At 43.1% G+C, this 12,388-nt stretch overlaps 1 protein-coding gene and 1 long non-coding RNA gene across 3 annotated transcripts in view; both read right to left on the minus strand.

Moving 5' to 3' along the window:
- Positions 1 to 12,388, minus strand: part of LOC127928793 (inactive carboxypeptidase-like protein X2) — a 165,307-nt gene that overhangs the window by 53,668 nt on the left and 99,251 nt on the right. Inside the window, exons 5-6 of the mRNA XM_052516145.1 lie at positions 6,705 to 6,789; positions 3,166 to 3,316 (exon numbers count right to left, since the gene is read on the minus strand). Of these exons, the coding sequence (XP_052372105.1) occupies positions 3,166 to 3,316; positions 6,705 to 6,789 (236 nt within the window). The remainder of the gene's footprint in view (positions 1 to 3,165; positions 3,317 to 6,704; positions 6,790 to 12,388) is intronic.
- Positions 1,591 to 2,482, minus strand: LOC127928794 (uncharacterized). Of its 2 annotated transcripts, none has more exons than XR_008132233.1 (3): positions 2,270 to 2,482; positions 2,114 to 2,212; positions 1,591 to 1,822 (listed from the first exon to the last, which is right to left on the minus strand). It is a non-coding gene; the product is annotated as an uncharacterized LOC127928794 (long non-coding RNA). The 2 variants fall into 2 exon arrangements; XR_008132234.1 differs by having other exon boundaries at positions 1,592 to 1,822; positions 2,114 to 2,179.

Consider the following 12,388-nt stretch of genomic DNA (forward strand, 5'->3'; position numbering starts at 1 on the left):
AATAATAGCAGAGATAATTATATATTTCAGCTTTTATTTATTCCATCACATTCCCAGTCGGTCAGAAGTTTACATACACTCAATTAGTATTTGGTAGCATTGCCTTTATATTGTTTAACTTGGGTCAATCGTTTCGGGTAGCCTTCCACAAGCTTCCCACAATAAGTTGGGTGAATTTTGGCCCATTCCTCCTGACAGAGCTGGTGTAACTGAGTCAGGTTTGTAGGCCTCCTTGCTCGCACACACTTTTTCAGTTCTGCCCAAACATTTTCTATAGGATTGAGGTCAGGGCTTTGTGATGTCCACTCCAATACCTTGACTTTGTTGTCCTTAAGCCATTTTCCACAACTTTGGAAGTATGCTTGGTGTCATTGTCCATTTGGAAGACCCATTTGCGACCAAGCTTTAACTTCCTGACTGATGTCTTGAGATGTTGCTTCAATATATCCACATAATTTCACTCCCTCATGATGCCATCTATTTTGTGAAGGGCACCAGTCCCTCCTGCAGCAAAGCACCCCCACAACATGATGTTGCCACCCCCGTGCTTCACGGTTGGGATGGTGTTCTTCGGCTTGCAAGCCTCCCCCTTTTTCCTCCAAACATAACGATGGCCATTATGGCCAAACAGTTCAATTTTTGTTTCATCAGACCAGAGGACATTTCTCCAAAAAGTGTATTTCTTTCTGAGGTCTTGGCTGATTTCTTGTGATTTTCCACAGGTACACCCCCAATTGACTGACATTATGTCAATTAGCCAATCAGAAGCTTCTAAAGCCATGACAAAATTTTATGGAATTTTCCAAGCTGTTTAAAGGCACAGTCAACTTACTGTATGTAAACGTCTGACCCACTGGAATTGTGATACAGTGAATTATAAGTGAAATAATCTGTCTGTAAACAATTGTTGGAAAAATGACTTGTGTCATACACAAACTTGCCAAAACTATAGTTTGTTAACAAGAACGTTGTGGAGTGGTTGAAAAACAAGTTTTAATGACAATCTTCCCCCTGTATTGTTCATGGTCTTATCGACTTGTGGTAATACAGCGTCTTGTCCTACCCATACACCACCTCCCTGCCTCATACACTGAGGCCACTGGCCAGTTTATTAGGTACACCACCCAGTGTCTGCTACTGCCATTCATACACTGACTTGTGGTAATACAGCGTCTACATGCTACCCATACACCACCCCCTGCCTCATACACTGAGGCCACTGGCCAGTTTATTAGGTACACACCCTTGTCTGCTACTGCCATTCTCCTTAATACACTGACAGTAACTGGACAGTTCATTAGGTACACCACCCCCTTGTCTACTACTGCCATTCACCTTAATACAGAGGCCACTGGCCAGTTTATTAGGTACACCACCCCCTGTCTACTACTGCCATTCACCTTAATACAGAGGCCACTGGCCAGTTTATTAGGTACACCACCCCCTGTCTACTACTGCCATTCACCTTAATACAGAGGCCACTGGCCAGTTTATTAGGTACACCACCCCCTGTCTACTACCGCCATTCACCTTCATACACTGAGGTTGATTAGGTACACCACCCTAGTAGAATCACACAGTACACACACAGCAGTTACCTAGTAGAATCACACAGCAGTTATCAGATAGAATCACACAGTACACACAGCAGTTACCTAGTAGAATCACACAGTACACACAGCAGTTACCTAGTAGAATCACACAGTACACACAGCAGTTACCTAGTAGAATCACACAGTACACACAGCAGTTACCTAGTAGAATCACACAGTACACACAGCAGTTACCTAGTAGAATCACACAGTACACACACAGCAGTTACCTAGTAGAATCACACAGTACACACAGCAGTTACCTAGTATAATCACACAGTTACACACAGCAGTTACCTAGTAGAATCACACAGTACACACAGCAGTTACCTAGTAGAATCACACAGTACACACACAGCAGTTACCTAGTAGAATCACACAGTACACACAGCAGTTACCGAGTAGAATCACACAGCAGTTACCTAGTAGAATCAGACAGTACACACAACAGTTACCTAGTAGAATCACACAGTACACACAGCAGTTACCTAGTAGAATCACAGAGTACACACAGCAGTTACCTAGTAGAATCACACAGTACACACAGCAGTTACCTAGTAGAATCACACAGTACACACAGCAGTTACCTAGTAGAATCACACAGTACACACAGCAGTTACCTAGTAGAATCACACAGCAGTTATCAGATAGAATCACACAGTACACATAGCAGTTACCTAGTAGAATCACACAGTACACACAGCAGTTACCTAGTAGAATCACACAGTACACACAGCAGTTACCTAGTAGAATCACACAGTACACACACAGCAGTTACCTAGTAGAATCACACAGTACACACAGCAGTTACCTAGTAGAATCACACAGTACACACAGCAGTTACCTAGTAGAATCACACAGTTACACACAGCAGTTACCTAGTAGAATCACACAGTACACACAGCAGGTACCTAGTATAATCACACAGTTACACACACAGCAGTTACCTAGTAGAATCACACAGTACACACACAGCAGTTACCTAGTAGAATCACACAGTACACACACAGCAGTTACCTAGTATAATCACACAGTACACACAGCAGGTACCTAGTAGAATCACACAGTACACACACAGCAGTTACCTAGTATAATCACACAGTACACACAGCAGTTACCTAGTAGAATCACACAGCAGTTATCAGATAGAATCACACAGTACACACACAGCAGGTACCTAGTAGAATCACACAGTACACACAGCAGTTACCTAGTAGAATCACACAGTACACACAGCAGGTACCTAGTAGAATCACACAGTACACATAGCAGTTACCTAGTAGAATCACACAGTACATGGACCATGGTAATACAGCAGTTGCCTAGTAGAATCACACAGTACACACAGCAGTTACCTAGTAGAATCACACAGTAATACAGTACATCTATGGACCACATACACACAGCAGGTACCTAGTAGAATCACACAGTACACACACAGCAGGTACCTAGTAGAATCACACAGTACACACAGCAGTTACCTAGTAGACCATGGTAATACAGTCACAGTACAGTAATACAGTACACATAGCAGTTATACAGTAGAATCACACAGTAGACACATAGCATGTACCTGGCATGGGACATCCCAGGATCTCCACTCTCATACAGATGCTGCCACGGTTGAACCAGGAACGAGGGTTGACCCTGATGTAACGAGCCACGGCGGCCACAGGAAACATGTTCAACACAGGGATCTCTTTCTCCTTGTTACCAATGAACATCTACTGAGACAAGCAGATGTTGAGCAACACAGTGAATAAGAGACTAGGGATCGGGAGTTGGCATAAGGTACAGTACAATCTATGGACCATGGTAATACATCTATGGACCATGGTAATACAGTACATCTATGGACCATGGTAATACAGTACAATCTATGGACCATGGTAATACAGTACATCTATGGACCATGGTAATACAGTACCATCTATGGACCATGGTAATACAGTACATCTATGGACCATGTTAATACAGTACATCTATGGACCATGTTAATACAGTACATCTATGGACCATGGTAATACATCTATGGACCATGGTAATACAGTACATCTATAGACCATGGTAATACAGTACATCTATAGACCATGGTAATACAGTACATCTATAGACCATGGTAATATAGTACATCTATGGACCATGGTAATACAGTACATCTATGGACCATGGTAATACATCTATGGACCATGGTAATACAGTACATCTATGGACCATGGTAATACAGTACATCTATGGACCATGGTAATACAGTACCATCTATGGACCATGGTAATACAGTACATCTATGGACCATGGTAATACAGTACATCTATGGACCATGGTAATACAGTACATCTATGGACCATGGTAATACAGTACATCTATGGACCATGGTAATACAGTACATCTATGGACCATGGTAATACAGTACATCTATGGACCATGGTAATACAGTACATCTATGGACCATGGTAATACAGTACATCTATGGACCATGGTAATACAGTACATCTATGGACCATGGTAATACAGTACATCTATGGACCATGGTAATACAGTACATCTATGGACCATGGTAATACAGTACATCTATGGACCATGGTAATACAGTACATCTATGGACCATGGTAATACAGTACATCTATGGACCATGGTAATACAGTACATCTATGGACCATGGTAATACAGTACATCTATGGACCATGGTAATACATGGACCATGGTAATACATCTATGGACCATGGTAATACAGTACATCTATGGACCATGGTAATGGACAGTACATCTATGGACCATGGTAATACAGTACATCTATGGACCATGGTAATACAGTACATCTATGGACCATGGTAATACAGTACATCTATGGACCATGGTAATACAGTACATCTATGGACCATGGTAATACAGTACATCTATGGACCATGGTAATACAGTACATCTATACATCTATGGACCATGGTAATACAGTACATCTATGGACCATGGTAAATACAGTACATCTATGGACCATGGTAATACAGTACATCTATGGACCATGGTAATACAGTACATCTATGGACCATGGTAATACATACATACATCTATGGACCATGGTAATACAGTACATCTATGGACCATGGTAATACAGTACATCTATGGACCATGGTAATACAGTACATCTATGGACCATGGTAATACAGTACATCTATGGACCATGGTAATACAGTACATCTATGGACCATGGTAATACAGTACATCTATGGACCATGGTAATACAGTACATCTATGGACCATGGTAATACAGTACATCTATGGACCATGGTAATACAGTACATCTATGGACCATGGTAATACAGTACAGTACATCTATGGACCATGGTAATACAGTACATCTATGGACCATGGTAATACAGTACATCTATGGACCATGGTAATACAGTACATCTATGGACCATGGTAATACATCTATGGACCATGGTAATACAGTACATCTATAGACCATGGTAATACAGTACATCTATAGACCATGGTAATACAGTACATCTATAGACCATGGTAATATAGTACATATATGGACCATGGTAATATAGTACATCTATGGACCATGGTAATACATCTATGGACCATGGTAATACAGTACCATCTATGGACCATGGTAATACAGTACATCTATGGAACATGGTAATACAGTACATCTATGGACCATGGTAATACAGTACATCTATGGACCATGGTAATACAGTACATCTATGTACATCTATGGAACATGGTAATACAGTACATCTATGGACCATGTTAATACAGTACATCTATGGAACATGGTAATACAGTACATCTATGGACCATGGTAATACAGTACATCTATGGACCATGGTAATACAGTACATCTATGGACCATGGTAATACAGTACATCTATGGACCATGGTAATACAGTACATCTATGGACCATGGTAATACAGTACATCTATGGACCATGGTAATACAGTACATCTATGGACCATGGTAATACAGTACATCTATGGACCATGGTAATACAGTACATCTATGGACCATGGTAATACACATCTATGGACATCTATACAGACCATGGTAATACAGTACATCTATGGACCATGGTAATACAGTACATCTATGGACCATGGTAATACAGTACATCTATGGACCATGGTAATACAGTACATCTATGGACCATGGTAATACAGTACATCTATGGACCATGGTAATACAGTACATCTATGGACCATGGTAATACAGTACATCTATGGACCATGGTAATACAGTACATCTATGGACCATGGTAATACAGTACATCTATGGACCATGGTAATACAGTACATCTATGGACCATGGTAATACAGTACATCTATGGACCATGGTAATACAGTGGACCATGGTAACAGTACATCTATGGACCATGGTAATGGTAATACAGTACATATATGGACCATGGTAATACAGTACATCTATGGACCATGGTAATACAGTACATCTATGGACCATGGTAATACAGTACATCTATGGACCATGGTAATACAGTACATCTATGGACCATGGTAATACAGTACATCTATGGACCATGGTAATACAGTACATCTATGGACCATGGTAATTCTTACTTAGATGACGCTAATGACATTGGAATCTGATCAATATGATCCAAGAAACAAACTCTTCCAGAATGTTCTGACAAAGTGTGAACAACTGTGCCTCATTGATCTCCACCCAAATCATATCTATTGATCTTCATCCCAATCAGATCTATTGATCTCCACCCCAATCATATCTATTGATCTCCATCCCAATCATATCTATTGATCTCCACCCCAATCATATCTATTGATCTCCACCCCAATCATATCTATTGATCTCCATCCCAATCATTCCTTTGATCTCCACCCCAATCATATCTATTGATCTGCACCCCAATCATATCTATTGATCACCACCCCAATCATATCTATTGATCTCCTCCCCAATCATATCTATTGATCTCCTCCCCCAATCATATCATATCTATTATTGATCTCCTCCCCAATCATATCTATTGATCTCCACCCCAATCATATCTATTGATCTCCACCCCAATCATATCTATTGATCTCCACCCCAATCATATCTATTGATCATGATCTCAGCCAGCTACTCACCAGGTCTTGTGATCCATTCTTCAGAGTGACCCAGGTGTGACTGTCGTTGCTCACAAGGACCTTGTATGACGTCACCCAGTCGCTCCTAAAACGTGGGAGGAGAGAGAAAGTCAACAAAGTGTAAGAAGAAGGTCCTTCTGTAGCACAGTTGGTAGAGCATGGCGCTTGTAACGCCAGGGTAGTGGGTTCGATTCCCGGGACCACCCATACGTAGAATGTATGCACACATGACTGTAAGTCGCTTTGGATAAAAGCGTCTGCTAAATGGCATATATTATTATATATTATAGAAGGAATTAGTTTAAAGTGGTCAAAGCCGAGCTGTTCCACGCTGGACTGACGTACACAGTGTCCATATTAGGAAGCAAACGTCCATGGGAGCTGTGTCAGAGTCACTAGGAGTTGGTGTGTCACGCCCTGGTCTTAGTATTTTGTGTTTTCTTTATTATATTGGTCAGGCCAGGGTGTGACATTGTCTAGGGGTTTTGTAGATTAATGGGGTCATGTTTAGTAGAGTAGTCTAGGTAAGTTTATGGTTGCCTAGAGTGGTTCTCAATCAGAGGCAGGTGTTTATCGTTGTCTCTGACTGGGAACCATATATAGGCAGCCATATTCTTTGAGTATTTCGTGGGTGATTGTTCCCTGTCTCTGTGTTTGTTGCACCAGATAGGGCTGTTTTGGTTTTTCACGTTTCTTGTTTTTGTATATTGTTTGTATTTTCATATTTCATTAAAGATGTTTATGAATAACCCACACTTCTTCTTTCACCAGGAGAAAACCGTAACATGGTGTCTTTTCCTAAATACGGACACCATACATTTCTTAAAGTGAATTTAACTACAGTACAGATGTAGGATCATACTTTGATCAATCTTTTGTTGCTGAGAATTTTCCAGCAACGCAGGAAACGCAGATGAGATTTGTGATGTACATCAATTCTCTGAAAACCCCAAATAACACACGGTTTAATATTGCACTTTTCATGTAGCCTACTTTTGTCCAGCTAATAGCCTAACCACCGACCAAGCAACATTATGGACTAAACTTTCAAATCCTGCTACTGCATTATTTTTTTGCGATTACAATATAGTTCAAATGATGATCCTATGCCTGTAGCTAATCCACTAGGTAACAGCAAATATAGATTTCAAATGTATTTTGCCGATATGAAAATATCTTCAGAGATCTTGTCCATATGACCATGTATACAATTCCACTGTGCTGACAGCACACACACACACACACACACACACACACACACACACACACACACACACACACACACACACACACACACACACACACACACACACACACACACACACACACACACACACACACACACACACACACACACACACACACAGATCCCTGAGCCCAAGGTGAACGTATGGGGTGATGAGTCTGGTGCTGTAGGAATCCCCAGTCCTGCTAATTAAAACTCTCTTACATCTGGCACCATTAACATAGACAGATACCAGTTAACCAGAACAAATATAGTATTTTCCTAAAGCCCCCATGTGTCTTTCTTATGTGCTCTGTAACTCCAGATCAGCAGCTGTAGACGACTAGAGGTGGGAAGGAAATGACAAAGGGGCGCTTTCTCAGCTAAATGGTTCTTCCACTCCAAGGGAATCTGATATTAACAAGCAGTTTTCTGAGAGAGACATTAATTAAGAGCCATCAGCTTGGTTAAATGGTTCTTCTTCACTAAACCAAAACAAGGTAATTTGTTTTTCCTCACAGTGCCGGGTACTTTTTCATCATTTGCTTTAAAACTGTCAGTTGATGACAGTCTGTTAATAAGTAGGTTTACTTAGATGTGCTTTCCTCATTGGTCTATTTCAGTGGAAGAGTACGTGCTATTTGAGGATATTATATTACGGTTAGAGGGTAGTGAGGTCTGCACAACGCATCACCGGGGGCAAACTACCTGCCCTCCAGGACACCTACACCACCCGATGTCACAGGAAGGCCATAAAGATCATCAAGGACATCTTGCCTATGCTGCTCTGTACCATCACTCATTCATATATCTTTATGTACATATTCTTTATCCCCTTACACTGTGTATAAGACAGTAGTTTTGGAATTGTTAGTTAGATTACTTGTTGGTTATTACTGCATTGTCGGAACTAGAAGCACAAGCATTTCGCTACACTCGCATTAACATCTGCTAACCATGTGTATGTGACAAATAACATTTGATTTGATTTGATTTGATTTAAGTGGCTAAACGTGATGATATTGTTCACCAGCTTTATACAGGACCCCTGTAGGCCCGATGCTGCCTGAGAACAATGGTCTCCTTCATTAACCAATGAGGTCATTGGCTCACGGTGCTGGACCAATGAGGTCATTGGCTCACGGTGCTGGACCAATGAGGTCATTGGCTCACGGTGCTGTTTCTGTTTAGTTCTCTTTTAAATTTCTTTACTTTTGATTTGCTTTGGAAAAACATGCGCCGTCTTGTCAGGACATTGAGGTGTCTTGTCTTGTCAGGACATTGAGGTGTCTTGTCTTGTCAGGACATTGAGGTGTCTTGTCAGGACATTCTGTTGTCTTGTCAGTACATTCTGGTGTCTTGTCAGGACATTGTGGTGTCTTGTCAGGACATTGTGGTGTCTTGTCAGGACATTGTGGTGTCTTGTCAGGACATTGTGGTGTGTGTGTGTGTGTCTGTGTTAATCCACCACAGCTGATTAAGGGCTGGGTTGCTGCTGAGGGAAGCCCTGGGTTACACGTCAGTGAACCTGCTCTCGCTCTGCAACAATGATTACCCATCGGTTCCCTTTTCACACCACATTCATGAAAACCTTCCGTTCAGACCAGTCGGTGAGCATGATGGAGGAGGGGTGTAGTTCTCTCTCTCTCTCTCTCTCTCTCTCTCTCTCTCTCTCTCTCTCTCTCTCTCTCTCTCTCTCTCTCTCTCTCTCTCTCTCTCTCTCTCTCTCTCTCTCTCTCAATCTCTCTCTCTGTCTCTCTCTCTCTGGTCTCTCTCTCTCTCTCTCTCTCTCAAACATCTCTCTCTGACCAAAACAATCCACTGTGGCAGAGAACTCTGTGCAGAGAACACAAAGACAGAGACACAAAGACACAACCACCCACAAACCCCAACACAGTCCTATCTGGTGCAGAGAACACAGAGACAGGAAACAACCACCCACAAACCCCAACACAGTCCTATCTGGTGCAGAGAACACAAAGACAGGAAACAACCCCACCCAAACCCCAACACAGTCCTATCTGGTGCAGAGAACACAGAGACAGGAAACAACCACCCACAAACCCCAACACAGTCCTATCTGGTGCAGAGAACACAAAGACAGGAAACAACCCCACCCAAACCCCAACACAGTCCTATCTGGTGCAGAGAACACAGAGACAGGAAACAACCACCCACAAACCCCAACACAGTCCTATCTGGTCAGAGAACACAGAGACAGGAAACAACCACCCACAAACCCCAACACAGTCCTATCTGGTGCAGAGAACACAGAGACAGGAAACAACCACCCACAAACCCCAACACAGTCCTATCTGTGCAGAGAACACAGAGACAGGAAACAACCACCCACAAACCCCAACACAGTCCTATCTGGTGCAGAGACAGGAAACAACCACCCACAAACCCCAACACAGTCCTATCTGGTGCAGAGACAGGAAACAACCACCCACAAACCCCAACACAGTCCTATCTGGTGCAGAGACAGGAAACAACCACCCACAAACCCCAACACAGTCCTATCTGGTGCAGAGACAGGAAACAACCACCCACAAACCCCAACACAGTCCTATCTGGTGCAGAGAACACAAAGACAGGAAACAGTCCTATCTGGTGCAGAGAACACAGAGACAGGAAACAACCACCCACAAACCCCAACACAGTCCTATCTGGTGGAGAGAACACAGACAGGAAACAACCACCCACAAACCCCAACACAGTCCTATCTGGTGCAGAGAACACAGAGACAGGAAACAATCACCCACAAACCCCAACACAGTCCTATCTGGTGCAGAGAACACAGAGACAGGAAACAACCACCCTCTTTCCCCAACACAGTCCTATCTGGTGCAGAGAACACAGAGACAGGAAACAACCACCCACAAACCCCAACACAGTCCTATCTGGTGCAGAGAACTCAGAGACAGGAAACAACCACCCACTCAACACAGTCCTATCTGGTGTTTTGAAACAACCACCCACAAACCCCAACACAGTCCTATCTGGTGCAGAGACTTGAAACAACCACCCACAAACCCCAACACAGTCCTATCTGGTGCAGAGAACACAAAGACAGGAAACAACCACTCCACTCTCCTCTGTCATCTGTCCTATCTGGTGCAGAGAACACAAAGACAGGAAACAACCACCCACAAACCTCCAACTCAGTCCTATCTGGTGCAGAGAACACAAAGACAGGAAACAACCACCCACAAACCCCAACACAGTCCTATCTGGTGCAGAGAACACAAAGACAGGAAACAACCACCCACAAACCCCAACACAGTCCTATCTGGTGCAGAGAACACAAAGACAGGAAACAACCACCCACAAACCCCAACACAGTCCTATCTGGTGCAGAGAACACAAAGACAGGAAACAACCACCCACAAACCCCAACACAGTCCTATCTGGTGCAGAGAACACAAAGACAGGAAACAACCACCCACAAACCCCAACACAGTCCTATCTGGTGCAGAGAACACAAAGACAGGAAACAACCACCCACAAACCCCAACACAGTCCTATCTGGTGCAGAGAACACAAAGACAGGAAACAACCACCCACAAACCCCAACACAGTCCTATCTGGTGCAGAGAACACAAAGACAGGAAACAACCACCCACAAACCCCAACACAGTCCTATCTGGTGCAGAGAACACAAAGACAGGAAACAACCACTATTCTGGTGCAGAGAACACAAAGACAGGAAAAACCTTCAACACAGTCCTATCTGGTGCAGAGAACACAAAGACAGGAAACAACCACACAAACCCCAACACAGTCCTATCTGGTGCAGAGAACACAAAGACAGGAAACAACCACCCACAAACCCCAACACAGTCCTATCTGGTGCAGAGAACACAAAGACAGGAAACAGTCCATCTGGTGCAGAGAACCAGAGACAGGAAACAGTCCTATCTGGTGCAGAGAACACAAAGACAGGAAACAACCACCCACAATCCCAACACAGTCCTATCTGGTGCAGAGAACATACAAAGACAGGAAACAACCACCCACAAACCAACACAGTCCTATCTGGTGCAGAGAACATAAAGACAGGAAACAACCACCCACAAACCCCAACACAGTCCTATCTGGTGCAGAGAACACAAAGACAGGAAACAACCACCCACAAAACCCAACACAAAACAGGCTACCTAAATATGGTTCCCAATCAGAGACGATGACTAACACCTGCCTCTGATTGAGAACCATATCAGACCAAACAAGAAATATACAAACTAGACACACGACATAAAATGCCCACCCAGCTTACGTCCTGACCAACACTAAAACAAGGAAAACATACAAGAACTATGGTCAGAACGTGACCCCCCCCAAGGTGCGGACTCTGAATGCACAACCTAAACCTATAGGGGAGGGTCTGGGTGGGCATCTGTCCGTGGTGGCGGCTCTGGCTCTGGACATGGACCTCACTCCATCATTGTCTTTGTCC

The sequence above is a fragment of the Oncorhynchus keta genome, unplaced genomic scaffold (assembly GCF_023373465.1).
Source record: "Oncorhynchus keta strain PuntledgeMale-10-30-2019 unplaced genomic scaffold, Oket_V2 Un_scaffold_3992_pilon_pilon, whole genome shotgun sequence".
Taxonomy (NCBI): Eukaryota; Metazoa; Chordata; class Actinopteri; order Salmoniformes; family Salmonidae; genus Oncorhynchus; species Oncorhynchus keta.